Here is a 26,952-nt window from a genome sequence, read left to right as displayed (position 1 = left end):
GGTCTCCAAGGCCGGACTTTGAAGGATGCTCCTTCATGACTCCATATCCAAGACTTCAGAGATCAGTAAGTCGATGATGTACGCCAGATTCAGGAGATTCCACTCGACCTCAGTTGGAATAAACATGATCGTCCACCGTCTCAAGAATCAAGTACTGTGGACTGTAGACTCAGGACTGTAGTAGACTCAGGACTGTAGTTGATGGACTACCTGACCGTCCGGAAGTGCCGGTCGAACACACGTGACCAAGTTCCTTCTTCGGATGGGAAAGGCCCAGACCTCCTACTAACTTCGCCTTGGCACTCTCACCAAGACTGTCCACCAAGATACTTGTGATGCTCAGGTTCTGGGAACACCTCGCAAGCCGAATGCAGTAACTAGTAGGTCACTTGTCGGACCCATAGTATTAGGTGGGCCGTGCTTTGATGAAGAGTTTCCAGCGGCAACCGTCTAGCTCTGCTAAACGAGGACAGTGTCCATCCGTGATTTGAGTGGGGATTTCGATGACAGAGTGCCGTGCCGTCAACTGGACAGAAGATGGATCCAGTCGAGAAGCCCAGGCTGTTCTCGAGGCGTATACATGTAGCTCGCCTACAAGGGCTGGCTTGAGCTTCAAAGATCAAGTCTTTCCAGGATATAGGATTCGAGACACTATTATATATTATGGAACCTGACCACTACTAGGTAACAGTAGGCATATAACCCACCTATCTGGGTCCAATATCATGTTGCTGGCTTTTGATGAATGGAACCCAAAAGTAGCATCCAAGCAACAAGTGCGCACTGTGGATGTAAACATAGCGGCGGAAGTGGAGTCTACCTACCTAACCTCTAACCTCAGGAGCAAGAGTGACGTCAAACCTTTTGACATCATCAAGGCTGGGAGAATGGATGAATTGAATGAAGCTGTCGGGTCACCTCGTTATCGATAGCTGGAGCTGGAGGAAACTGCCTGCTCAGCAAGTCCTCGCATGACCCATCGTCCACGCGTACATCTCAGGTTAAGCCTTTTTCCAAACGTTGGGATTCCTGCAGGGCTCGTTCGAGCCCAGACCAACTGCAGGGATGGGGGGAACCGCATCCCACGGTGCCACACTCGATCAGTGTAATCATGTAATGCCGATCGGGTCGTCTTAACTCCTACGGTGCTACACAGGCTTATTGGAAGTGCACGTCACCACGATAGCGACTCGGTGAACAGATGGGAACTCTCGGCATCAGTGAAGAAGACTGAAGTTGAGAGATTCAAGAAAGGTGTGGGGAATTGACACTCAAGGCGAAATCTCACGCCTTCAAGCTCAGCTCCACCTGTGCCTGACGAGAATCGAGGACCCTCAACCCGATTCACTCCTCGAACTCCGAGACATGAATATAATTTTTGAAGGAAAAAAAAAAAAAAAGGAAATCCAACCCTTCAAAGGTCAATCGACATCCAAGTATTCGAGCTGTGAGCTTTCTAAAGACAACCAAAATCGCGCAGGGCCGTGCTGGATCGGCATAGCTGACGATGCAAAGCGAGGGTTCGGAAGGCGGAACGGATGAGCCATATTCATCTTCCCTACTTTTGTCGAGTGCCCTCTGTTCCCCCTTTCTCCAGTTTCCAGTGTTCCACATACGTGAGGTGCGCGACACTGCAGATTGGAAGCACCCAGCACAGAATGTGGACTCTTCAGGATGAAGTCTAGTGTCTCAACATGGCAAGCTCCGACTGGCCTAAGATCAAGTAGTCAGTGACTCCGTAGTCCGTACTGAGCACTCAGCACCGGACTCGAAACCATTAGTTATCCGAAGAAGTGTGATGTTGATGCTGGCAAGGAGAATTTGCCCTGGTCTCCGCCGTCCGGGTTCCCATTCAATTTCCAACCAACCCGGACCCTCCCGTTCGGCGGAAAAGGCCACTCAGCGTTCGGCGTCGGAAATCCAACCGGCAACGGCCCCCTGGAAATTCAGCGGTTGATTCGGATTTCGACAGTCACCAAGCCTCCTTGAAGTCCTTTCTTCGAGGACTCTTTCTAGCTGCTTGGACGGTACGTCGATTGTAGTACTGTAGTATCATAGTATAGACCATCATACCATGTACAGCAGAGTCAATGACACGTGACAGGCCACTGTAGTCGGTTACAATAGGTCTCTCAAAGTACATCACCGATTCTCCGATCCTCGTTTGCAGGTCAGTCATGTTCAAAAGTCCGAGAACTGAATTCCCATGCCAATCTCAATGAGCTGTGACTGTGACCTCTGCGGGCAGTGGTACACTACATGAGTACATGCCTACATGTCTACATGGACTCATGGAGAATATCTCCTGCACACTCGGCGAGCTCCGCCCGCCGCTTTCCCGACTTTCCCAAGGCCGATCGGGACCGCACCGCCGTGTCGCGGACCCCACGTCGTGGCTGGTGAATTGGAGACGGAGGCCTCAATTTCCTGTCCGGGCGCAAACTGACGACGAGCTTCGGTACCTGGAGGGGGCTGGGCCTGTCTTTAGCCTATTTAGAGTCCAAATGAAAATGGCTCGAATCATGAACTAGGAAATTAAGCAAGTAATCGTTTCCACGGGAGAAGCTGGCCCTTTAGATCATATGTAGCTAAATTAGAGCTAGTTAGTAGTTTACTAGTTACCAACTTACCACGAATTACTCCTTAAATCGTACCTACTACCTACTACCTACTAGCTAGTAAGTTAGAAGTCAGGGACATATTTCGAGATGCCACAAAAGTGTGATGGAGAGCACTAGGCAACTCTCGAGCCGATACCCGTATGCTCTGCAGAACTGCAAAGTGTACAACCGTACGATGTACAGCGAAAGATGATGCATGGAGCTCGCTGTCTCTCTCTCTCTCTCTCTCTCTCTCTCTCTCTCTCTCTCTCTCTCTCTCTCTCTCTCTCTCTCTCTCTCTCTCTCTTTACACACACTTGCTGACCGCCAACTAAACCGTCAGCAAAAAGCAATATTTAATACTCACCTGCTGAACTTGAGCTGCAGCAGAGCAGTAAAACTAAGCCCTGCCGGTCAAGGTTCCTCAGGAACGAGCGCTGAGCCTGCTAGATGTCTCGAGAGCAGAGACGAGCAGTGACAACCTGACAAGACCCGCACATCAACCACCGAGACCCGTCGTGGACGCCTGGCGCCGAGCTCCACGAACTCCACTTCGGCACCGTCTGCGGCTCTGGAAGCTCCCAGCGGTGGAGACGCGGTGGACTCGCATTGATCGATGCTCTCCATGCGGGCGCTGCCCCCGGCCATTTGAGCCAATGGGACTACTCTCCCTCTGGGAGCATGATGAAAGGGGGAAAAGAAATGAAAAGAAAAAGAAAAAGAAAAAACCAATCTTTCTACTAAACGGAATAACCAATGTGCTTGGATTCTTTTTGCTGTTCTTTTCAGGTTCTTCTCCCATTCTTCCAAGTACAGTAAGGATCGGACTCTGCGCCACGCGAGCAGCGACAAAATAGGCAGCCGACTCGAGGGTCAGCCTTGAAAATACAGCGCATTATTCATCTGGGGGTGTCACACCCGACGCGGAGACAGTGCAGATGTGTGTATGACTGTATGTACCCAAATCAAGGGACAGGAGTTCTGGAAACTGCACAGGTGAGTGACACGGGACGCTCTATGCAATAAAGTCACATCTATACACTTACACTCAGACACTCCCACCCTAAGACACTGAAAAGGTACATGACTATATACATACGGGCTAAGTTATACCTGTACTGTATACTCCATACTATACATTCCTACATGACATATGTAGTCTCGTGATCATGTGAGACCCTGCTCGGCATGATCAAGTATACACCGTATGGCGGCTCCCATGGCCATCTCTTCCCCGGCCCGCCCACCGCATCAACATGATGACTCAAACCGGTCCGGAGAGATTCTTTGCAGGAAACATCTCCCGGGCTGATCCCAGAACAGAGCAGGTACGGACAGGCGTAGCAATGCCATTCAGCTGGATGCTTCAAATTCAAAATTCGTACTCTACAACTGAACTGTACGGAAAGAGACTTGCGAGGTGGTGTGGAAGATCCATCGAATTTCAACAAGCAGTCTGGAACACGCTCAATACGGCGAATGTGTTGAAAGTTGATTCCCTAATGGCTAATGGTAACGAAGGACCCAGTTTGTCAGCCTTACCAGATCCGATGATAGTTAGTAGTAGTATGACGATGTAATATGTAGAAATGATAAGCCTATGTGATAATTCATGGACTTCTTGGATCGTAGCTCGAGGTACATTCGACAAGAAACAATTAAACATCCTACATCAGGACAGTACGAGAAGTACGTGTCTGGTCGTGAACTGTACTGACTGGACTCCCACCCAAAAGGGACGGCTGTCCACCGCCGAAAGGCTCCACTTCGGCGATTCCAAACATCCCAAAACACACCTCCACCCAAACCAAATCACCAAAAAAAAAAAAAAACAACAAAAAGCCCAACTCTCACACTCCCCTTGCTGGGCCGATTTTCCATAATAGAAAAGAAGCTTTGTGAGGCATCCAGATTCCATCGACTCTCATCCCGCATTTTGGATTCGCTGTCATCACCGAAGCACGACTCCACCTCATCCGCCTGCCCACCCTCCGCAGTCCACACCTCGAGTCTCCATCCGTCCCCGTTGCAGACCCTCATCGCGCATCCCCAATTCCCCATCCCTCGACCCCTGCGTACATTGCTGGCCCGGCTCTTCCCGACCTGCGAAACCATGCCGTCGCTATTACTCGCCTCGATCGTCCCTGCTCGACGGCCTTGCCCGGTTAATTCTCTGCTTTCGTGTCGCAAACTAGTCGGAAAACGACCCAAGCTAGGACAATGAGAATTCCGCATCGAACGGGCCTTCACGGAGCGCGTGTGTCCATACTTAAAACACGCCTGCCTCGTCCTCTGGGGACCCACGATCTTTTCTCACCTTATCATTCTACTCCTTCTCCTACTGCATCTTCTTCCTCAGTCACCGTCACGAGTAAAGGACCCCGATCTTCACCTGACACCATTGACACCATGGCGCGCTTCTCTCCTCAACAGAGCCGTCCCGTTCATGCGACGCCGTTCTTGAACCACTCCACGACTCCATCGTAAGTGTGCTCCTTCTTCGCTCTTTGTGCCACAATGTCATTGCCGTGTCCCAATGGCTTCTCGTTGCTCGTCTGTCAAATCGAGCCATGTCGGAGACCATGTTTCCACTCCACGCGTTGTTCCATGCCTCTAAGGAAGGAATGCGGGAGCCGCACTCGGAACTGGTTCCTCATGCGGTCGAGAGAATGCGACTTGGCAATGGCAATGAGGAACACCAAAGAATGGCTTGGGAACCGGAGTTGCAGACGCGACAATCTTGTTCGGCAATCGCTGCATGCAGAGAGGTCAGCAGACAATTAACTCTTCGTACTGAATCTCTAGTGATGCCAACTATGACACTGCCAACCCTGCCTACATTCGCAAATATCTCCGCACATACGGCCTGACGCCCCCTCGATCAGAAAGCTACGAGACGCAAAAGACGCGATGCCTGGCTCAGCTGGCTCTGAAGCAGACCGAGATCGACAAGTTCCAATATCTCAGCACTCTTCGCAAAAACAATGTTCACCTATTCTATCGTCTGGTGACCGACCACCTCAGAGTATGTTTTGCACCGAAAGAAAAAGAAAACCTTCGCGCCTTGTGTGATCTGCCGAGATTGTGGCTATGACCAGCTGTGATACAAAATAGGGACTAACGTGAACTGCTCCACAACAGGAATTGACCCCCCTGATCTACACACCCGTTGTCGGCGAGGCCTGTCAAAGGTGGTCTGAGATCTATCAACAGCCGGAGGGCATGTACCTGAGCTGGGAAGATCGCGGCAACTTGTCGGCTGTGATCGCCAATTGGCCCCAGCCCAATGTGGAGATCACATGCATTACTGACGGCTCCCGTATCCTCGGACTCGGGGATCTGGGCATCAACGGCATGGGCATCCCCATCGGAAAGCTCGCCCTCTACACCGCATGTGCTGGTATCCGTCCCGAGGCCACTCTGCCTCTGACTCTGGATCTGGGCACGAGCAACAAGACCCTCCGGGAAGACCCGCTATACATGGGTAGCCGCCGTGATAAGATTTCTGCCGAGGAGGAGCGGGAGTTCCTGGATGAGCTGATGTCCGCCTTGACGGAACGCTGGCCTGGGTAAGTTTAAACATCTCGTTTCTAGTCGCGCCTCTGAAAGCCTAGTATATCTGGGGAAACTCAATTCCCTGAGTGGCTCCGGGTTTTCCCTGGTTTCAACACCCCGAATTCCCCGGACCAGCCTGTTGTGACATGCTCTTGAGAATTTGTCTGCTTCTAGACTAACGCGAGTTTTACCTGCAGTATCGTCATTCAATTCGAGGATTTCAAGAATCCCTTCCCCGCACTTGAGCGGTATCGGGACTCTTACACGTGCTTTAACGACGACATCCAGGGTACCGGTGCAGTGATTCTTGGCGGTGTCATCAATGCGGTCAAGCGCTCCGGCCTGCCATGCAAGGATCACCGCGCCGTTTTCCTCGGTGCCGGTTCGGCCGGTGTCGGCGTCGCCAAGCAGATTGTGGAGTTCTTCATGCGCGAGGGCATGACCGAGGAGGAGGCCCGCAACTGCTTCTACCTCGTGGATACCAAGGGTCTTGTCACTGCCGACCGAGGTGACAAGCTCGCCGACCACAAGGTCTACTTTGCTCGCCAGGACAACAAGGGTCAACAGTTCAAGACTCTCGAGCAAGTTATCGACCATGTTCAGCCCACCATCCTGATGGGTCTGTCCACCCTGGGTGGTGTCTTCACTCCCGAGATCCTCCGCAAGATGGCCGACTGGAACACGGCTCCCATCATCTTCCCTCTTTCCAACCCTTCCTCCAAGTCCGAGTGCGACTTTGAGAGCGCTGTCAAGCACACCGACGGTCGCTGCCTCTTCGCCTCCGGCTCTCCCTTCCCCACCATGTCCTTCACCAACTCCGCCGGGGAGACCCGCACCTACTACCCCGGACAGGGCAACAACATGTACGTCTTCCCCGGTATCGGCCTTGGCAGTATTCTGTCCAAGGCGGTCCGTGTGACCGACAGCATGATCTACGCCTCCGGCGAGGCTCTCTCCGCTGCCCTGACCGCCGAGGAACTCGAGCGTGGTCTGCTGTACCCTGACATTACTCGCATCCGCGAGGTCAGCGTTGTGGTCACCCGCAAGGTGATGCGTGCCGCCATGGCCGATGGTGTGGACCGCGAGACTGCTCTTCGCAAGATGAGCGACTCGGATCTCGACAACTACATCAAGGCCCGCATGTACGACCCCCATACCGAGGTGCGCTCTCTTGAGCGTGAGGTTGGTCACTTGCTGTCCAGCCTCGGCAGCTTGTCGCCCATTCTAAACGGTACCCCAACCGAGGAGAAGTCCAACGGTGCCAAGCTGTAAAGAAAATTCTTTGTTTTTCATTTGCACTTCCGGTTTGGCTGCCCGGGTCTCCCCTTCCCAGGAAAATGCATCTTTTTCTGAACGTGGCCCCTTTTTAGGCTCATCGTCTGATCTCGATTGGTCCATACTCGTTCCGGTCTGGGACATTGCGAGTCTTTCTCCATTTCATCTATTCCATTTTCTGTTCCTTGCCTTCGCATCTTTCTCTCCATTGAAGCGCATTTGTTTCAAAATCAGCTCTGCCTTGTGGGGTTTGTTATTGGTCTGCCGTTTCCGGGTGTTTACTTGTCGCTTGCTTCGCTTTTGGATCTTTATTACTAGAATACCCACCATCTATATTCGTTGTCAATATATGAAATGTTCATTCTTAAACAGTTAAACGCTTTTGTAAAGCTCACTCAGTCGAGTACTAACACATATCCAGCATAGATTGTCCCACCATCATTCCCTCGATAATGAACTGTGCTCATCAGTCTCCCCAACTAAGGTGTAAGGCAAAGCAAAGCTAGACATTATCGAAGCTTACATCTACCCACCCCGGCCGACTGTGTCTGAGCAGTGAGCAGTGACACCGAGCACAGTCGAGGTACTGGCGTAACTCTGTTGTGCCTCGGCCCACCCGCAAGCCACAGGCCCCATCCAAAGTTCAACAGAGGCCTCGCGGGGTTTCCTCAGCCGCGCTCTCTGAATACCAGACATACTTAAAAGGACGGATCTTTGCGTGACACCGAGACAGCACGGCTCCGAGACTAGATCCATTAGACTCTATGAAAGGGATTAGGTGTCACCGTCCGACTTAAGTGCTTATGGCGACGTTATCACGTGGAATCTGACCCCTAGCCTTCCTGGGCAGTCATCGGCTGATCCGTGTCAGCCAATCGCTTTTACAAACTTGCAAACTCCACAGACTCCACCCACCCAGCATCTCAGGCTTCAACGACGAACACGTTGAAGCCATCCAACGCGTTTCAGGTGCAAGATGCTAAAGAGGAACTGAAAAGGGAGATCAATTCATGCATCGCGATTCGGTCCTCGTTGAGACACGGTCGCAATCGCCTTTCCCGGGGGAAATGATAACATGAATGTTGGACTGCTTGAGGATAAAAATCCTTCGCGTTTTCAGAACAGTTCGTAGATTTGAGGTTGCGAGCTACACATGTCCGCATGTTTCATCTCAAGAGGAACTGATGGCTTATCTTATTGCCTGATCGGAACACTAGTCTAGAGATGATATCCTCCGGATCTACGCTTATTCTGCGCATGCGGCGGCTGCGGCAAACGCAGACAGAGGCTGGAATATATTGTTCGTCACATTATGTTTTATTTCACTTATGAATAATGGCTATCAAGTACTAGCCTTTGTTGTGATCCAACTCCCGGTGAAACACAAGGTCCGAGGCTTGATGGGTGGCATATTCGTTACCTCTTTCTCGAAGGTCGTCCACGCGAACTCTGGTAGATCTTCGATTGCTGCTGTTCCTACACAGGTGCAGAGCTTATAGCAGCCTCCACCTAGGAACAGTGAGTATCTGCAAACCCGATAAGTGTTTTGCGCAGATCCTTATCGAAGAGCTTCAACGTTCAAAAGGCAAGGCTATGACGCTAGCTCCACTCTTTGCTCGGTTCTTTCGCTGCGCGAAAAAGAATAAGAGTGAAGCTGCACCGATGCGTATCCCTAAATTAGACTCGCCAAGCACAACCATCGGTCGTGGTTCCAGGCCAATGGCAAGGGGCCTTGACCTAGACCCTCATACAAGGTTGCTTCTGAGTATCAAAGTCCGAGGAGATATCCCCCGTGACTTAACTGAGTGGAAGGCATGGCTCGCTCGTAACATTTCCGCCACCGTCTGTCCATCGAGGGGGCGTTTCCATCGAGACTCTAGGTAGCTCCGTTTCTGTTCCTGTGGAGGTATGAACTATGATGCCGGCTCACGACCCAGACTGTACCTATATTGAGCATGTTACGTCCACTCCCACGATCTGCTGTCTCATTTCCCAATGCAAATGATGATGCAGGCAAGTACACTCATCAGCACACTGCGAATGCGCTCCGTCGCTTCATCTGGAAACAGAAATGAGCCGCCGCAAATCGCCACCAGAAGACTGTTCGGCCGTCACAAGCGTTCATCGTCTCGTCCAGCAGGTTCGAATCATAATATTCTGGAAACACAGTTGTAAATTTTTGGGATACTACTATAAGGGAACGGCTCCCTCATACTTGAACAGCAACCTTCCAAGCACCTCGTGACTCTATTCACTCAAAGACTATCAAAAATTTTGCCAAAGGCGGACGGCGATTGCGGCGTTTTGCCAGACATGGCCCACTTGGGCTTTCACATGACCAATCTCATACGCTCAGGAAAAAAAAAAAATCTCGCTCGTGGCTTTTGGCCCTGTCCCGGGACCGGGGAGATGCATCTCTCCGCTACGGTGGATCGTGCATGGACGGGCCGAGGCTTCTCTGTTTTTTCAATCTTATGTCCGATGGGTGATTGATGGATCGTCGCTTTCTAGGGTGTAAGGGGGTATGATCTAAATCTTAGTGGCTTCACTGTGGATTGATCATCGCGATCATTTGCTTATCGATCGAATTGATCGAATCTTTAGGTACTCGGGGAGGAAGGATTATGGTATTGGTTAGTACTTAGTACTATACCTGGTGGTCGTGGCTCCACATTCTGGTGAATTAATAATCGCGAGAGTGTGCTTATCGATCGATTCTCAAATCATGTATGGCTTGAAAGTCAAGTCGCTCACTTCCATTATATCATTACATTCGAGCCTCTGATACCCTGTGCGCCTTGGTCAACGATTCAAGCACATTCTGTCGCGCGCGCCTTCAATCATCATACTTCCCAACCTTGATCCTAAAAAGCTAAACTCTGGTACCGCAATGCCTTCACCCCTAGCCGACCCCGTCAAGCTGCCATGCGGTCTAGTCCTGCCTAATAGGCTGTCCAAGGTGAGGAACTGCCCAGTCTGTTAGACGCGCGCAGCTGCTCAAAGATTCAGTCGATAACAAGAATGCTGACGATTATACGCTCAGGCCGCAATGGCTGAGATGCTGGCCAAAAACAACAAACCCAATGACACACTCTCGGACGCCTACGAGAGATGGTCACAAGGCGGCTGGGGTTGTATCTTGACAGGTAGACAACGCCTCCCTATCAGAGCGTACCTGGTCTTCGTATCCACGACCCAATACTAATCACAACCACAACCTTGGAACCAGGCAATGTTCAAGTCGATGTCAACCACATGGGTTCGCCCTTTGACCCAGCGCTGCACTCTGAATATACCGGCAAGGATGCCGCTCTTCTAGAGCAGTGGAAGAAGTATGCGGATGCCTCCCAGAAGCACGGTACTCCGACGATTGTCCAGATCTGCCACCCAGGACGACAATCCTTCCGGGGTGCTGGTAAGCGCGGCATGTTTGCGCCGACGATTGCGCCCAGTGCCGTGCCAATCAACATTGGTACGGGACTCGTGGAACGTGCCATTGCGGCTGTAGCATGGACTCAGCCACGCGAGATGACGCGCGGTGAGATTGACACCGTGATCCGTCAGTTTGTGGATACGGCTCGATTGATGGCCGATGCGGGCTTCTCTGGTGTCGAGTTGCACGCGGCCCATGGTTATCTTCTCGGTAAGCCTTTGCTCTGGAGTGCCGTTATTGGGATGTGACATGGCCGACTCTTGAGTTCTTAAATCGCTGACCATTTCGCAGATCAATTTCTGAGCAGCAAGGTACTTTTATCGCCCAGCAATATCCACCCAGCAGAGGGTTCTGCATCCAAGGCCAGTTATTAACCACTCAATCTGATTGTCCAGACCAACCGTCGCACCGACGAATATGGCGGCACGCCGGAGAAGCGCGCGCGTTTCGTCCTTGACATCCTCACCGAAACCCGCAAAGTAGTCCCCGCCAACTTCGCCATCGGTATCAAGCTCAACTCCGCAGACCACAGCTCCGACACCTTTGAAGAAACAATGACCCAGATCGCGCTTCTCGCCTCCGCGGGCCTTGACTTCCTCGAAATCAGCGGCGGCAGCTACGAAGACCCCCGCATGATGGGCCATTCCACCTCTGCAAAAGCCCAGGTCAGCGACGCAAAGTCTGCTCGCACTGCGGCTCGCGAGGCCTTCTTTTTGGAGTTCGCGCATACCGTGCGTGAGCGCCACCCGGATCTTGTGCTGATGCTGACCGGTGGATTCCGCTCACGCGCCGGCGCCGAGGCTGCCATCAATGACGGGGCGTGTGATCTGGTGGGTATCGGTCGACCGGCGGCCGTGGATCCCAAGTTCCCTCTCCTTTTGCTGGACGAGCAGGTTGCAGATGAGGATGCGAAGCTTGTACTGGAAAAAGCGCCAGTGCCTTGGTATGCGAAATGGCTGCCAAGGAGTTTGATCGGTGCTGGTGCAGAGAGTGTGAGTTTGGACGTTCGTGAAAGTGACACTTCACAAATGCGAGGCTAACGATTTCGATATAGACATATTATGCGGGCCAGATTGGACGATTGGCCAAGGGTCTGGCGACTTATGCGCCTGCACTTTGACCGAGCTTATGGATGGCTTGAGATAGAAGGTTTTTCATATATTTTGGCTTCAAGCGCGTACGAGGAAATTCTTTACTGTCTACCTTGAATTCTACTCTTCACTTAATGAAATCTTGTCCCAAACCCATCTTCTGCACTATTTGCACATATGCCGAGGTCCTCGTAGCCTAGACCAATTGATATGCCTGTTCGGACAGGCTTCAGCTTGAGCTTCGTGGTTCCTAAGTGAACAGATACCGGGAGGCATTTACCTCAGTGAACAAACACACCCCAAAGTAGATATTGGACTTTGAAGCCACCGTGAGACTTTGATGCCTATGCACGCGACTTTTTTGTGTCTGGTCATACACTCAGCTGCCTGGTGGGCACACAAACAACGCGTTCACTCGCCGAGATGTTTTGGTCTCAAGTGGACTGTTTCCAGATGTTTGCGTGTTCTTCCTCCCTACAAGTACTTAGTTATTCGTCTTCTTTCTCCTCATTAGAAAACTTCACTTCTTTCAACGCTCACTTTTTTCAAGGATACAAGAGCTGTCTCATCAACTTCTGCGTCACTCAAGATTCCAAAAGCGCAAGAACCTTCCTTCACATCCACCACGCTCATACCGTCCTTCACGTCCACCACGCTCGCACCATCCTTCGCAATGGCCCACTCAAGCAACGAGCCCAACACTCCTCCTCTCTCGCCAGCTACATCCTGTAGCAGCTTCACCCCGGCGGCACACAGATCTCGCTCCCGCCAGCCTCCACGTCTGAGCATCGCCGTCAGAGCCACTCGAACGCCTCAGACCTCAGCCAGCATGACACGCTGCCTCACCAACGGCCCTGGCAATGGCACTGGCGTCGGCAGCTTCAGCTCGCCTGACCACGAATACGAGGCCGACAACGAAGCTGAGGAGGCCGAAGTAGGCACCGACATGGACACCGACAACGACGCCAACGCCAGCGATGCAAGCAGCGAGGCCTCATACATCCCGCGGCGTGCTCTTCAAACCCGGCCTCTGCGCGCCCCAGCCGTCCCCAGCCAGGGAAACGACGCTCGAGGGAACTCCTCTGAGGATGCGCAGGGAGAAACGGAGGTCGATCTCGAGGATGTCCTACTCGACATCTGTGAGCGCCAGGGGCTGTACTGGAATACCAGTGAGGCTGAGGGACGTCGCCGTTGAGGCTAGGGTGACTTGGGCTCTTCTTGTCACCCTTTCTTGACTTGCGGTCACGGTTCCAGTTAGGCTTGCGGTGACAAATTCGGCGGATGAGGGTGGCCTTTTTTGTTTTGAGGTCTTGGCCCGAGCGTTTGGCGGTTCTGTTTGGAGGATGTTTTGGGTTTCTGGGTTGTGAGGGATAGTCGCGGATTAGTTGATATGACTAGTTTCATCGCATGACACCTTCCAACTTTGGTAGTCTTGTTCCTTTGGGGTTTGAAGATGTACGCCAGTGATACGAGAGTAGTCGCAGAATAGTCACGGCGTTTTTTTTTTCTTTTTCATAAACAGGTCGTTCAGGAATCGTCGAAGACGATGCTAGGTAACTTTAAGCAGAGCCAAATTCTCTTCACATCCCTCCCGTGTGCTTTCTAGGTTTTCATGTGAGTTGGACACCTCCGGTGATGAGAAGACAAGTCTGATGCTGTCCTGAATCTGTGAGCTTTGTGATAGAGCCAACTTAACTTCTGCTATAACCAAAACTTATGACCCGGTCATCCCATGGAACGTTCAGGTACACGTACCGCGTGGAAATCATTTTCCGATCGAGCAGTAGATCATTCTTTGTGTGAGTCCATGGCACGAGAACAGCCTGAGTTGATGGCCGATGAAATCCTTCAATTTTCCATCTCATCTCACTCTCACTTTCACTCCAAGCGACTGTCCCAGACAAACGCCGCGAAAATGAGCTCTCCAAGCGACTATGGCCAATACCTGCCGGGAACCTACCTTTTCCCAGAAAGAAGTCTTGATCTCAAAAAGGCGAGCCGGGGTGGGAAAGGCTGTTGTTCACGTTCTATGTCCTGTTGAGTGTTCACTTGACTCGTTATTTTTCGTGCCCTCCGCATGTTGATTATTTTCAGAAGAGACAACAGCCTCAATATCGCTCGCAGGCTGCTCGGCCCTCCTCTTCTCCTCCTCTATCTCCTCTGGCTCCTTTGGCCGTTCCAACCCTCTATCACGAATGAAAATGCAAGCGAGGAAACACGTTCCGATAAGGGGCACCTGAAGGATAAAGACAGAATGAGACGCCTTGGTATATGCTTGAAGAATGGAGGTCCACTGAGATTCGGTCAACGTCTCCCGCGCGGGTAGTGAATATGATGAATGCGCCAGGTATGAGAATTCAGCGGGGAGATTGGATCTCAGAGTGGCTTGTAGGATGGCAGCCGCGACGGCGAGGCCGCAGGCACCGCCCATGCAGCGGAAGAAATTGCGATTAGAAATGGACACGGCACGCTGGGATTTAGTGCAGTGCGCCTGTAGAGCGACGAGAGTCGGCTGGAAGGTGAAGCCGACTCCGATGCCGGATATGGCGACGACAACGGCTATCACGGCTGGATGCGTATTTTCGTCGAAGAGCAACATTAGACCCGCACCCCTAGAAGAGTGTAAGTAATCAATTGAAAATTTCAAGGAGGCCGAGATACTCAGAGTTGTTTTCTGTGACGGAGTGCTTACAAAGTCCACATGCCGAATCCCATCCAAATTACTTCTCCATATCGTTTGAGCCGGGAGATGTATTGACCACCACAGATGGATGCCACTGATTGACAAGCGACCATAGGTGAAGTCAATGCAGCAGAGACAATGGGGGACCAGCCACGCGCATTCTGGTAGTAAAGGGGCAAATAGTAAAGAGAACATTGGTAAGTTGCCCCCAGGAGAAAGCTCTGAAATAAAAGAACAGTGATCACTCTGTTCTTGAAGAATTGAACTACTGCGTGTCAATACGAATCACCTGTCAGATGCCATTGTGGAGGTATAGCACTTACTTGGCAGCATTGGCAAAGCAGCCACTTTCCACTCAATGAATCCAAACGCGACGAGAGAGAGACCTCCGATGATCAGCATGCTGATCACCATGGGAGAATTCCACATAAAGTATGACCCGCCGCCAGAGATTGGTATCAGGAGAAAAATGATCCCAATGGACGACGCCAATAGACCATACCAGTCAATCCGTCCCAAGTTCTTGCGCAGACCTTCTTTGCGGGCATTATTCGGGATGAGAAAATAACCCACGACAGCCGAGAGCGCCGCCAACGGCGAGATCATCCAGAAAAAGCCACGCCACGTCGAGCGCATGACAAACGCAGCCGCAATGAATGGCCCAATGACATTTCCCACGCCCAGAGAGGCACCCAATATCCCTTGGTACTTGCCTCTTTGCTCTAGCGTGACCACATCAGATACGATAATCATTGTCAACGAGGTGACACCTCCGCCAGCGACACCCGCAAGACCTCGGAAGACATAGAACATGGCTGGATTCTGCGAAAGCCCACAAAGCAGGTCCGCAAGACACAACAGGACCAGTGTCGATAGATAGACCACTTTTCGGCCAAAGATGTCTGAAAGTCGTCCATAGAGTACAGTGAACATGGTATTGGCAATGAGAGATGATGTTCCCGCCCACGAAATGGTATCCCGGGCCCCTAGATCGCGGGCAATCGTGGGTAAAGTGACACTGATGCCATTCTGATCTACAAACGTGATCACCAGTGATGTTGCCAGGCCCGCGAAGACAACCATCAACTGACTGAATGGAAGAATGTTCGTCTGGTCGTGTAATGCCTTTTCGGCCTCTCGTTGACGATTCATTGCTAGCTCAACGATGTGTATCGAGCCTGGCAGCGATGCGCCTGGAGATTTCAGATCTTTGGTGTCATGCGCCTGGGCCGACTTTTCGGAAAGTGACAGATTCAAGATCGGAATCAAAAGGCACAGGATCAAAAACTTGTATTGATCAGGCACAAATTCACAATGACGGTGGGGCGCCTCTGCAATTCTCGGCGGCGGAAAGAGCCGCTCACAAGCTGATTATGTACAGTATGAGCAGTGGGAAATATCTGCCCGTGGTGAGCGACAGCTGAGAAACCGATGCACATCAGGAGGCGAAAGCATGCCGAGACGGGGCTAGTTGTCGATTCCAGATTTGCTTCGCACTTTTCGGCTTATCGGCACATCCTGCTCAGGGTGTCGAATTAAGACATTGTTAGCTCGTGCATCATGTTGCGGTCGGCCGGCACTCCGATCACTCGCTGAAATCAAGCTAAATCACCCATGTCCTCCATCTTTCTCAGGCGCTGACGCGGCAACAATTTTTGTCATGATCCGCCTTGGGTGGGCGGGGCCTTTGAAATCAAGCCACTGAGGGGCGGCATTTGGATGCCGATCTACGGTCGTGGAGCCGGCAGGTTGGCCATCATCGTCAAATGGTAGAATTAGCTGCTCCGTTGAACAGATGCAGGTCATCATGTCGATCCGGACTAGCATGGGCGCCCAGTGCGTAGTGTGCACAAAAGTCCAAGAGGCGGTGAAAAGATCACTGCCTGACTCGTGTTTGGCGTAAGTAGTGCTTAAAATGACAAGCATCGTGATTCGAGATCCCGGCACAAGAGTTTAGTGTACTGCATCTGGGCTGGTCACGTGTTTGCTTAGCCTGAGTGCTTGAATCAACAACAAACGCCTACATGAGACATCATCATTATTATCATATCAAACAGCACACTAAATTGCCAGCACCTAAAAGTACCCGACTTGGAGACTAAAGTTGAATGGATTGCTTGTAAGCCGGTCCGCGAGCTCTCTCTAGCACAATTGATTCGAGCAAGAGTGAATGAATGGTGGTTCCTAGAGAAACAAATCGATCGGCACCCCGTGGGCCTAGAAGCCATCAGGCGCAGTCTAGGCCCTGGCCTATTGAATACCTAACTTTAAAGAAACTTGAGGTTCGTGTCATTTGCTAATTCACAGGGACTTGCGAGATACACAAAAGTAGATGCAGACGAAAAGGATAATCAAACGACACCCCGGCCTTCTCAGAATATCGATACTATACAGTCTCAATCTGTTCAACCGCAGCTTTCTGCTCAGGAGCGTCTTGTCTGAACGACGAAGTTCGCGGGCGAAGACTGAAGATTCGGTCTTCAAACACGGTGTCGACTTCCTCCAGAGACAACCCCTTTGTCTCCGGGATCATGAACCAGACAAAAGGTATCGACAGCGTGGTACAGGCAGCAAAGAAAAAGTACGTCCCGAATGTGATGTTCGAGATCATGTACGGCACGCTTCTTGCAAGCACGAAGTTGAACAGCCAGTGGGTTGCTACACACACACTGACTGCAAGCCCACGTACTCGCAGTGGGTAAATTTCGGAGCAGATGATCCACGGGACTCCGGCCCAACTGAAGCAGAAGGCGACTGCAAACACGTAAATGAACACAGCTGCCGCGTAAGATGTCCCACTCATCGAACTTCCAGTCTTCACATCAGTCTCTTGTATCTTCACGAAGGCCCCGGTCAACCACATGGAGATTGCCTAACCATAATTAGCCACGTTCAGGATCCCTGAATAAAAGAAGGAAACTTGGAAAGACGAACCATCACGGCGCTACCGAAGATCAACATGGGCTTCCGACCAAATCGATCGACCACGAAATACATGGCAAAGAAAACTGCCACCACTCTGACGATGCCATAGATACCCGTGGACACCAAAGTGGCCTTGGTTCCAGTGAGTCCAATGGACTTGAAAATGCGAGGAGAGTAGTAGTTGATGGCATTCGAACCCGCCATTTGGAAGAAAATCATGATGACCACACCCAAGAACACGCGGTACCGAATCCCCGGTTGCATCAGCTCCTTGACAGATGACAATGCACCGTCCGGACTGACGGCTCGCTCGAGCTCAAGTTGTTGAAAGATGTCGTCAGCTTCATGCTGAAGATCCGGATGATCAACGGGCAGACTGCGAAGAAGTGATAGAACCTCGATTACTCGAGATCTACCGTAAGCTTTAGCCATCCAACGAGGTGACTCCGGCATAAACCAGAGACCGATCAGCAAGAGGCCGCCGGGAATCAGTTGGAGAGCAAATGGCGTCATCCACTGTGCAGACGTGGGTGCCATGTGTTGCTCCACGCCGAAGTTTATCCAGAACCCCAAGCAGGTGCCCAGCTGGACTCCGATCTCATAGATTCCTACTAGTCGACCACGAATCTCGGGTGGAGCGCACTCGGCAGTGTACAAAGGTACAAGCATGCTAGCAGCTCCAACACCCTGCTCGCAGTCAGCCGTGAACGTGGGAATTGCGCAGTCAGAAATTTGATATGGAAGGATGACATACTAATCCGCCAACCAATCTGCCGACAAACATCACCGTCTGGCTGCCAGATGAAGCAACCTGCATAACCGATCCAGCGATGAAGCATACTGCCCCGGTGGCCAACGCAATACGTCGACCGAATTTGTCTCCCACGGGTGCGGCAGCTAGCGATCCAAAGAAGCACCCGGCTTGTAGCAACGAGACTACGTTAGCTGCAAAGGCGTTCTGGGCAGATTGAGATGCGCCAAGGAGCCCGAAGTCCCTGAGACTAAAGTCAGCCTTGAAACAATTGCATTATCATGGACACTGAAGCTTACCTCTTGAAAGGCTTCAACTCGATGGAAGTTCCGATGAAAGCCAGATCGTATCCGAACATGAAAGCACCCATAGAGGTCACAATCGCAAGGATATAAACACGCATAGCGTGTGAAGTCGTGGTGGTTGGCATCTCGCTGGACCAATTCGTCATGTAATTGCTACTGAAGAACTCGAACTCGACACGAACCTGTCTTTGGCAATCTATGGGGAGATCTCGTCGATTTTATGCCGTTTCAATGCACCCCGCATTTCCCCAGAATTCAAAAGACTTAGCGAACCCGGGGAAACAGGTGCGATCAAGATGTGGGACGGGACGACCGGGCCACGGAAGTGGTGACAAGCCTTAAGCCATGGGAAGTCATCTTCCGCGGAAGACCAGGAACCTTCGTACCGACCGACATAGTAGGGCAAAGCGAGAGATGGCTCATTATCTCACAGTATACCTTAGCTCTCTATGGCGAAATGAGCTTTAAAGTGCCATGTAGTCTGCATGGCCGCAGATGTCTCAAGTCGCGAATTCAATCCTTCCACAAACACCATCCATGCAAAGCGTCCGACATCTAAGCAAAATCATGACAATCACCAATTTGGAACAAGACCTGGCGCCTGTGCTGCGGTCAGGAAGAAAGAAAGTGCCTGCGGTCTGGATGAGAGCAGGGACATCAAAGGGTCTTTTCTTCCACGCGAAGGATCTTCCCGTCTCATCAAGATCTCTGGAGTCGATTCTGCTCTCGGCAATGGGCTCTGCGCAGGCCAACTCAAGACAAGTGAATGGCGTTGGTGGTGCAACCTCGACCACGTCCAAAGTGGCCATTGTTGCCAAGTCAAAGCGGCCACACATCGACGTCGACTATACGTTCGTGCAAGTTGCTCCAGATCAGCCCAAGCTCGACATGACTGGCAATTGTGGCAATATCGCGTCAGGTGTTGGACCCTTCAGTCTGGACGAGGGGCTTGTAAAGGCCCGTCCAGGGCAATCCGAGGTGAGATACAATCATCAATTAAGCAAATTGGGGAATGGTCCAGCTAATCTTGAGGTCTGAAAGATCAACATTCGCATATTCAACACCAATACAGAGCAAGTGGTTGTCGAGACTGTTCAGGTAGCTCCAGATGGAAGCTCCCGCGAAGACGGAGATTATGAGCTTGCCGGTGTACCTGGTACTGCGAGTCCAATCAAACTTGCCTTTGTAAAGCCACAAGGAAGCATGACTGGGACGATGTTCCCGTGTGGTCTCAAACAACGACTTCTGAGAGTGGATTCACCATTATGGGGAATCTTCTCGGTACGGGTCAGCCTGGTCGATGCCGCCAACCCCTTCGTTCTCGTTGATGCGTCTTCTCTGCCCGTTTCCAAGCAGACCCTTCAACAAGACGTTCATGAGAGTGGCCTGCTCGCTATGGTGGAAGACATACGACGCGAGGGTGCTGTGCAATTTGGCCTCGCGACGGACGTACTCGCGGCGAGTATGATACGGGGAACACCCAAGATCGCCTTCTTGTCAGCACCATCTGCTGAAGATGCGAATGATGCAGACATTGAAGTTCTCTCATTTTCTATGGGGAAAGCGCATCCAAGTCTGCAATTAACTGGCGCCGTTTGCATTGCAGCTGCGATGGCAATTCCAGGCACTGTTGCATGGGATCTGGCACGAGGAAAAAGCCTTGCAGATGTTCCCAAACATGGCATGTCCGTTGCGAATCAGGAGATTGCCTCGCCTGTACCTGTCGGTATCCGGCATCCCTCGGGCATCATACATACGGAAACCGTGCTCGAGGTGGATCACACAGGCGACGCACGTGTAGAGCGAGTTGCTGTGATGCGAACGGCACGTCGGCTGTTTGAGGGCAATGTATATTACTGAATAAATTAACACAAACTCTCAATTTTTACGCTTAGCGCTCATTTCCATGCTAAGAAACTTGAATGGCACACTTTTCATGAACGACGGAACTTCTCAAGTCGGTTATTTTTTCATTCCTTCGCGAGGTACACGCTAAGTTCGGAGGCAACAGCGCCAGCTAAGAGCGTATTGAATAACTTCTATCATGGCACATCTAGAAAATTCCCATATAGCAAGTAGCTCAAACGATCTCAATTGCCGATATTAATGATGCCATAGGTAACCTCGGTTCCTGCAGGGAGGCAGTGCCATGCGCTTCACAAAAACAATCATATCCTCAATACATAAGGGTGTCTTGAATTGAACCATTGAATCCAAACAGCATGTCATCTTCAATACGTGGACCAGCATATATATCACCGTATGAAGGCATCATGCTTGAAGTCGGGTTGTTTTGTGTCCCAGATGTCAACGGATCCGACCCCATATATTGATTATCGGGGTTGTCGTGGTGACTTTGACCATCGCCCAGCCTGTTATCCTGGCGAATAAAGCTTTGAATGATCATGTCAATATCGAGTTCTGGCTCGTCCAGTTCTGCAGATGCAGGTGTCCCGTACTCAGTGGCCGGTCTTGCGTTGATATTTGACCCGTACCCCGAGCTGTAAGGTGCTTGACTCTGAACCACAGCCTTTTTGGAAGAATTATAGGATCCTCGTCCGTCATCGTCAATGTCGCGGCTGTCTAAAGAGACTTCCATTCGGCTCATTAAATGAAGAATGACGTTCTCGGCTCTACGGACAGCCCAGTTCGTCTCCTGGTTTTTTTTGAAGATGTTCAGACAGGTCCGCAAGCTGGCATGGGCTCTGCTGCCTCCTTCCTTTTGAGCAGCAACCCGTACGAAGATGGTCGCCGCCACGTAAGTAGCATAGGAGATCAAGTACGGTGCACGTCGGATTGAATATGTCTGATCATAAGCTTGGAGAAGCTGAATAATCCGATTTGCAGCCACCGTACACGTGCTAAATGAGGTGATTGCAACTGATAGGTCGGTGGTGTGAAGATGGCCCTCTGCAACAAATGGTCGATGAAGAAGGATGAGCAGTACATTGTATAGCGCGAGAAGCGAGATCACATGAGGTGGTGGGGGTATCTGGCTTGTACTGGGGTTGAATCGCAAGTGATCTGGGACTGCCTCGTGCCAGGTCTTGAGTTGCTGATCCAAGGACTGCAGAGTGTCTAGATGTTCAGTTGTTGAACGCGTAGAGCTTCTCTCCGAGTACACTTTGTTGAGGATGCCATTCAAAATCAGGGAAAGCTTGCAAAGTTCCGTGAAAGTTGACACGCTGTAGGCGGGGAGCCTGGGTAGGACGCAATTTCCGAATATGCAAATGGCTGCCATTCTTCAAGCTCCTCAAAATCATCCAGGAAGACAATTGAGACCTTGGTGTCAAAGTCCTGGAGACTGGCTGGACGACCCTGGTACAAGGACTGGATCTTATCGACGACAAAAGCGCCCCAGAAGACGCGTCGACGAATCTCCAGATCTTCATCCGAGAGCCGACGCATGTTCGATAGCATAGTTGCGTCAACATGCATTCCGAGGTCAATAATCATTCGAAATGCAGTACCGGCGTAAAGCCAGGCAGCACTGCGTTCATCGCCCAATGCAAACAATGAGCTGGTCATCACCAAAAGGGCCTGAATCGTGGTAATTTCGCTGCGATCGAGAGCGCTCCCAAGAAGCTCCTTGACTCGCATCCGAAAGGTCCAGCCCGCAGTACGCACATCGTTCGGATCCCGACGGACCTCTGGTCGGTTGCTGAATTTGGAGGCTCCAAAGTAGATTGCATTGAGCAGGAGCTTGGAGAAGTATGGGCCGTCGCAAGCCATATCGCGCATAAAGGCTGGGCGGTAAGTGATCAAAAATGAGTGGTGTTGTCGGTTCCAATGCAGCGAAAGCAGATGCATGCCCAATTCCGGATCAACACCATCAAAATCCAGTTTCCCATGGCGAAAATTCAATGCCTCGAGTTGTCCTTGGATCATTAGCTCTCGACTCAAATTATGGCAGGCTGAACTGCGACCTACTTTGGTATGCGGCCTCGCCCATCAATCGCTTGGAGACATGGTCCGCCGGGGAACGCTGATCAGCAGGTCGTCCGTGACCGCGTCTATCGGTTGGAGCGTCATCAAACAAAGTACTGGTGAGACCATGGTAGCTAGAATCGCCATTCGGCGAGATAAAGATGCGCGAGACAGCCGACTGAGAGTGCTCTAAAGTCCTGGCTTCCGGCTGTCCACTGTCGCAGCGCGGTCCACTGGGTGTAGTGCTTAGCAGCTCTTGCGACTCCAGTCTCAAGGAGCCCTGTCTACACTCAGATGTTCTGCTTGTATCGGGGGAGTGAGTCTCGGCAGCTCCAAGTTGCCGACGAAGCTGTTCATTCTCCACCTCGAGCCGAGCAAGGCGGGCCTTTGTCGGTCTATGCTCGAGTCAGATCCAAAGGTCTCTCTCATGTAGAAAAGGTGTACGTTTTTGCACCTTTGTCTTGCCGTGTCCGCGGGGTAGACACATTCATTATCGTACACCTCACAGTTCGTGCAAGTGGGCTGTCCGTTATCGCAGCGCAGCTACACGATGACACTTAGAATGCAGTACTTTGCATCACTTTCGGTCGTAACTCGTTGACTTACCTTCCTTCGACGACAGAATGTACAGGCTTTCGCAGCCCGCCTCCCTCTCCGCGGAGTATTCTGTACCATGGCGTCGATTTCACCGTAGTGACGAATAAGTCAATTGAGACAGATGAAAAGGATAAAGAGAATCCGTGGAATCTCCGCTGCCCCGAAGTGAGCGGAAGGTGTGGCGACCCCCCGCGGCAAGTCTACTTCCGTCGAGCCCCACAACTAAGGGTACCAAAGCAAGGTACCAGGGCATGTAGATGGAGGCACAAAAAGGTCCGAGGGCTGCAATACCCTGCGAACTGGCCCCGGCCAATTCAAGATCTCGCTTTATCGACTGCCTGATTCACTACTGCTCGGTCATCATGGCAGCACAACTCTCTGTCCAACCAAGTGTCACGAATGTCAACCCACGAAAAGTACGTAAAGCTTCTTAGTTCCGACAATCCCTGAATCTGGGTTTACTCCCCCGAACAAGCCCTTCTAACTGTGCAATTGTATTTAGCATATCACACCCCAATGGGTATCACTCGTATCGGGAGGCATAGCCGGTGGTGTCGAAGCAGCAGTGACGGTGAGCTGCTAACCTTTTCGCCCAGTCCTTCGACCATTTCACTAAGTTCTGCTTCCAGTACCCGTTTGAATATTCCAAAACGAGGTTACAGCTGATCCAACATGGTTCAACAACAAAAACAAACCCTTTGCGCCTAATCGCGGAGGTAGCGCGACAAGAGGGCCCGCGTTCTCTGTATACAGGATGTACCACTTTGATAGTTGTAAGTTCCGATCCGAGCCTTGGCCTCAAACCAGCTCCCAACAGCCCGATCAGCCACTTATACAGAAAACAGGGCACTGCTGGGAAAGCAGCCGTGAGGTTTGTGTCTTACGACACGATCCGCAACGCGCTGTCTGACGAGCATGGAAAGCTTTCGGCTGGAGGAGGAATCTTGGCTGGCATGGCAGCTGGCGCCGTGGAAAGCGTTCTAGCTGTGACTCCAACCGAGAGAATTAAAACAGCACTGTGAGTGACACTCTGCAATGCGGACGACACGTAATGGAGCTCCATGCTAATGTTTCGATGAAGTATCGACGATGCGAAGACCCACCGTCAATTCAATTCGGGCATCCATGCCGCCCGAGTCTTGGTGCAAAGGCATGGTCTTCCGGAGCTCTACCGAGGGCTCGTTTCTACCACAGTCAAGCAGTCCGCGACATCAGCTGTACGAATGGGAACATACAACATCCTCAAAGAAATGAGCAAGCAGCAGGGCTTGAGCCCCAACGCCTTGACTTCATTTGGCACGGGTGCCTTGGCGGGGATCGTGACGGTCTATGCAACTCAACCTTTTGATACAATCAAAACGAGGGCACAAAGTGTCCAAGGTGCAGGCATTGTAGATGCAGTAAGTAGCGTGATGCGCGACTATGGCATCAAGGGCTTTTGGAAAGGAAGTTCCATGCGATTAGGACGCCTTTTCCTGAGTGGTGGGATTGTGTTCTCGGTATATGAGCAAGTATCCGCCATGCTTGCGCCGGTCGTCAGGGATTAGGTAGATCCTGTGATCTCGAAATGAACGATCTCGTGTGCTCACCACAATCAGTTGTCAATTGGGATGACCGTATGACTTGAACTCAGGGGTAGACTAAGCTCACGAACCGACTTCAAGTACTTCAAGTACTATTTGATTTTGCAACCTCAAACGTGATAGATAGTCCGCAGCGCTATCGGATTCCTTCTACTTGAACCATTTGGTTGTCTGTTTTTTGTCTGCTGGCTGCTTTTCCATTCAAAGACTTCATTGCAGTTCAACACCAATTGTAAGCAGCGCCTCGAGATGGAAAGATACAGGGATGAGGGAACGATTCGCTAGCGGCATCAGTCGCGAGGCGCAGAGTACCGACAGACTCGGCCATTTTGAACAAGGCACTTTCCCTTGAATTCTGAGACCGAATTCAGATTTCCAATCTAGCCCTTGTCCAGACTCTGAGTCTTAGTGGCATGGGAGCTCTAACTCGGCGTCACCACGTCGTTTCGGAATGCAGGTTCGTACAACCGCGAATGTGAGCGGTGTTGACCGCTCAGAAGGACTGATCGCAAGTCTACTCAGGCGCGTGTTTCAGAGAGAGGTCATAATTTGCATAGGGATATCATCACGGCGTAATCTGTCGGCCTGCATCCTGCATAGCGCATGTATCCAGGCTCACCGAGGGTCAGGGTGCGCGGATCGCATTGCGGACCGCGGCGTTGCGGCATCCTCAAATCGAGTGGAGCGGGATGACTGTGGAAAGGAATACTTGGTTTTTTCAATATGGCGATGGACAGCTTCAGATATTTGCAGGTTTTCAAATGGTGCCGATTCTGAAGTCCAGCCGGTTGCTGCTTGTAGTTTATGAATCGCGTGGGTTCCTGTTGCCTGCGCAAACATTGGGGGAGAGCGGCTTCGACGGGGAGAGCGACTTGTCCGGCCAGACCGCTCAGCTTTACTTTTTTAACTTCTTTCCCTCACCACTGTGTACACTCTCGCGATCACTGCACTTTTGAAACTTGAAAATCAGATCGCTCTACGGTCTCTCTGGGCTCACTCAACACTCCCATTCGTCTTTGACTTCACCTTAGAAATGGCCTCCTACGGGCTTTTAGGCCAGCCAGAAGAAGGTCAGATGGAACGCCCTCTCATTTCACGATTGTTTACAGTCCTTCTGATTTTGCGATCTTTACAGATGCTCTCCACAAGTCGCGCCTCCTGAACGTCGAAGAGAAGCCCTTCAAACGCATTTCCAAGCGCTTGCTAAACCCAGAGTCCCTCATCGCCGACACATCATTACCACTGACGCCTCCTCCGGACGCTGCCGTAGACCTCACTAACGGCCCCGATGACAAACGACAGAAGCGCGTCGAGGAATGGCGAACATTTCGCGAAGACGTCGCACTCGACTTTGCTGCATTCGAAGGCAGTATCGCTCGCATACAATTCCTCCTCAACAGTAACGAAGCGGAGCGTCAACGGTATGCATCGGAGAAATTAGCCATCCTGGACAAAATGCAGGCCGTACGCCAAAATACGATCGACTTGCGATCGCAGCTTGAGGAGGCACAAAGGCTTCTTGCCCTACGCAAAAGCTACGATGATCTAGCCGACAAAATCACAAGCAATCGTCTTCTGAAACCTCGGGAGGATCAGCAAGCGAACTTGCAAAAACTCCAGACCGAGATCATGGAGCTTGAGAAAGAGAGCAAGGACTATGCGACAACGTGGGCTGAGCGTCGGGAACAGTTTGGTCGCATTGTGGAGGAAGGCATGCAGCTTCGCCGCTTGATCCGCGACGAGAAGGAGGAGGTTGAGCGACGGGAAGGAATGCAGGAAGGCGGCGATGCCGATGACGGCGACGCAACCTCCAAGGGCAAGCCCAGTGCTGCCAATAGTCCTCTTCCGGACGGTGAAGACACCACTCCCTCGCATCACAGCCAAGACGAGAGCAGTCGGCTGCACGTTGAGAAGTCCTTTGGGGCTCCGGGCGCCGCCTCTCCTCTCCGCCAGGCTGTCAGCGCAGAGGCCAACAAAGGCTCAAGGGAACAAGAGGATGCCAATATGGCCGACGAAGGAGAGGTCACCGCTGAGGACGCTGGAGAGCTGTCCGAGGAATTAGAGGAAGGGGAAGAACTACCTGATGAGAGGATGGATACCTCCTAAGTCTTCATTCATGTTTAATAGATGATACCTTGGAGTTACACGGTCACGGTTCAGGGGCGTTTATTGGAAGAATTTAGGCATGCATTGAAGGCGTCGACATTCCCACCTTGGTCTCTGGATA

General features: G+C 51.5%; 10 protein-coding genes across 10 annotated transcripts; 6 read left to right on the top strand and 4 right to left on the bottom strand.

Annotated features, from left to right (window-relative positions):
• Positions 1-2,289: 2,289 nt before the first annotated feature.
• Positions 2,290-3,248, bottom strand: N7539_005418 (uncharacterized protein; the record flags this gene model as incomplete). Its single annotated transcript, XM_056935020.1, has 2 exons — positions 2,290-2,462; positions 3,080-3,248. The coding sequence occupies 2 exons, from the start codon at positions 3,246-3,248 to the stop codon at positions 2,290-2,292; spliced, it is 342 nt and encodes a 113-aa protein (XP_056790214.1).
• A 1,761-nt stretch (positions 3,249-5,009) lies between these two features.
• Positions 5,010-7,427, top strand: N7539_005417 (NADP-dependent malic enzyme; the record flags this gene model as incomplete). The annotated part of the gene is made up of 4 exons (XM_056935019.1): positions 5,010-5,083; positions 5,406-5,625; positions 5,742-6,169; positions 6,353-7,427. 4 exons carry the CDS (start codon positions 5,010-5,012, stop codon positions 7,425-7,427), a joined length of 1,797 nt encoding a protein of 598 aa, XP_056790213.1.
• Positions 7,428-10,320: 2,893 nt separating this feature from the next.
• On the top strand, positions 10,321-11,983 carry N7539_005416 (NADH:flavin oxidoreductase/NADH oxidase family protein; the record flags this gene model as incomplete). Its single annotated transcript, XM_056935018.1, has 6 exons — positions 10,321-10,389; positions 10,474-10,576; positions 10,660-11,073; positions 11,155-11,174; positions 11,259-11,855; positions 11,918-11,983. 6 exons carry the CDS (start codon positions 10,321-10,323, stop codon positions 11,981-11,983), a joined length of 1,269 nt encoding a protein of 422 aa, XP_056790212.1.
• A 644-nt stretch (positions 11,984-12,627) lies between these two features.
• N7539_005415 (uncharacterized protein) lies at positions 12,628-13,149 on the top strand (the record flags this gene model as incomplete). The annotated part of the gene is made up of 1 exon (XM_056935017.1): positions 12,628-13,149. One exon carries the CDS (start codon positions 12,628-12,630, stop codon positions 13,147-13,149), a length of 522 nt encoding a protein of 173 aa, XP_056790211.1.
• An 825-nt stretch (positions 13,150-13,974) lies between these two features.
• Positions 13,975-15,789, bottom strand: N7539_005414 (putative MFS transporter; the record flags this gene model as incomplete). Its single annotated transcript, XM_056935016.1, has 3 exons — positions 13,975-14,566; positions 14,647-14,902; positions 14,961-15,789. 3 exons carry the CDS (start codon positions 15,787-15,789, stop codon positions 13,975-13,977), a joined length of 1,677 nt encoding a protein of 558 aa, XP_056790210.1.
• A 1,234-nt stretch (positions 15,790-17,023) lies between these two features.
• Positions 17,024-18,743, bottom strand: N7539_005413 (uncharacterized protein; the record flags this gene model as incomplete). Its single annotated transcript, XM_056935015.1, has 4 exons — positions 17,024-17,509; positions 17,572-18,249; positions 18,317-18,557; positions 18,613-18,743. 4 exons carry the CDS (start codon positions 18,741-18,743, stop codon positions 17,024-17,026), a joined length of 1,536 nt encoding a protein of 511 aa, XP_056790209.1.
• Positions 18,744-19,185: 442 nt separating this feature from the next.
• Positions 19,186-20,478, top strand: N7539_005412 (uncharacterized protein; the record flags this gene model as incomplete). Its single annotated transcript, XM_056935014.1, has 2 exons — positions 19,186-19,596; positions 19,660-20,478. The coding sequence occupies 2 exons, from the start codon at positions 19,186-19,188 to the stop codon at positions 20,476-20,478; spliced, it is 1,230 nt and encodes a 409-aa protein (XP_056790208.1).
• Positions 20,479-20,794: 316 nt separating this feature from the next.
• On the bottom strand, positions 20,795-23,220 carry N7539_005411 (uncharacterized protein; the record flags this gene model as incomplete). Its single annotated transcript, XM_056935013.1, is given in 5 exon segments — positions 20,795-21,818; positions 21,830-22,485; positions 22,586-22,945; positions 22,990-23,088; positions 23,152-23,220. 5 exon segments carry the CDS (start codon positions 23,218-23,220, stop codon positions 20,795-20,797), a joined length of 2,208 nt encoding a protein of 735 aa, XP_056790207.1.
• Positions 23,221-23,504: 284 nt separating this feature from the next.
• N7539_005410 (uncharacterized protein) lies at positions 23,505-24,689 on the top strand (the record flags this gene model as incomplete). The annotated part of the gene is made up of 5 exons (XM_056935012.1): positions 23,505-23,558; positions 23,645-23,713; positions 23,772-23,915; positions 23,988-24,160; positions 24,224-24,689. The coding sequence occupies 5 exons, from the start codon at positions 23,505-23,507 to the stop codon at positions 24,687-24,689; spliced, it is 906 nt and encodes a 301-aa protein (XP_056790206.1).
• Positions 24,690-25,758: 1,069 nt separating this feature from the next.
• Positions 25,759-26,831, top strand: N7539_005409 (uncharacterized protein; the record flags this gene model as incomplete). Its single annotated transcript, XM_056935011.1, has 2 exons — positions 25,759-25,795; positions 25,861-26,831. 2 exons carry the CDS (start codon positions 25,759-25,761, stop codon positions 26,829-26,831), a joined length of 1,008 nt encoding a protein of 335 aa, XP_056790205.1.
• Between the last annotated feature and the right edge of the window lie 121 nt (positions 26,832-26,952).

The sequence above is a fragment of the Penicillium diatomitis genome (genome assembly GCF_028827545.1).
Source record: "Penicillium diatomitis strain IBT 30728 chromosome Unknown utg000005l_segment0_segment0, whole genome shotgun sequence".
In the NCBI taxonomy this organism is placed as follows: domain Eukaryota; kingdom Fungi; phylum Ascomycota; class Eurotiomycetes; order Eurotiales; family Aspergillaceae; genus Penicillium; species Penicillium diatomitis.
Note: the sequence above shows the minus strand (reverse complement) of the source record. Positions and strands in the feature narration are given on the sequence as shown.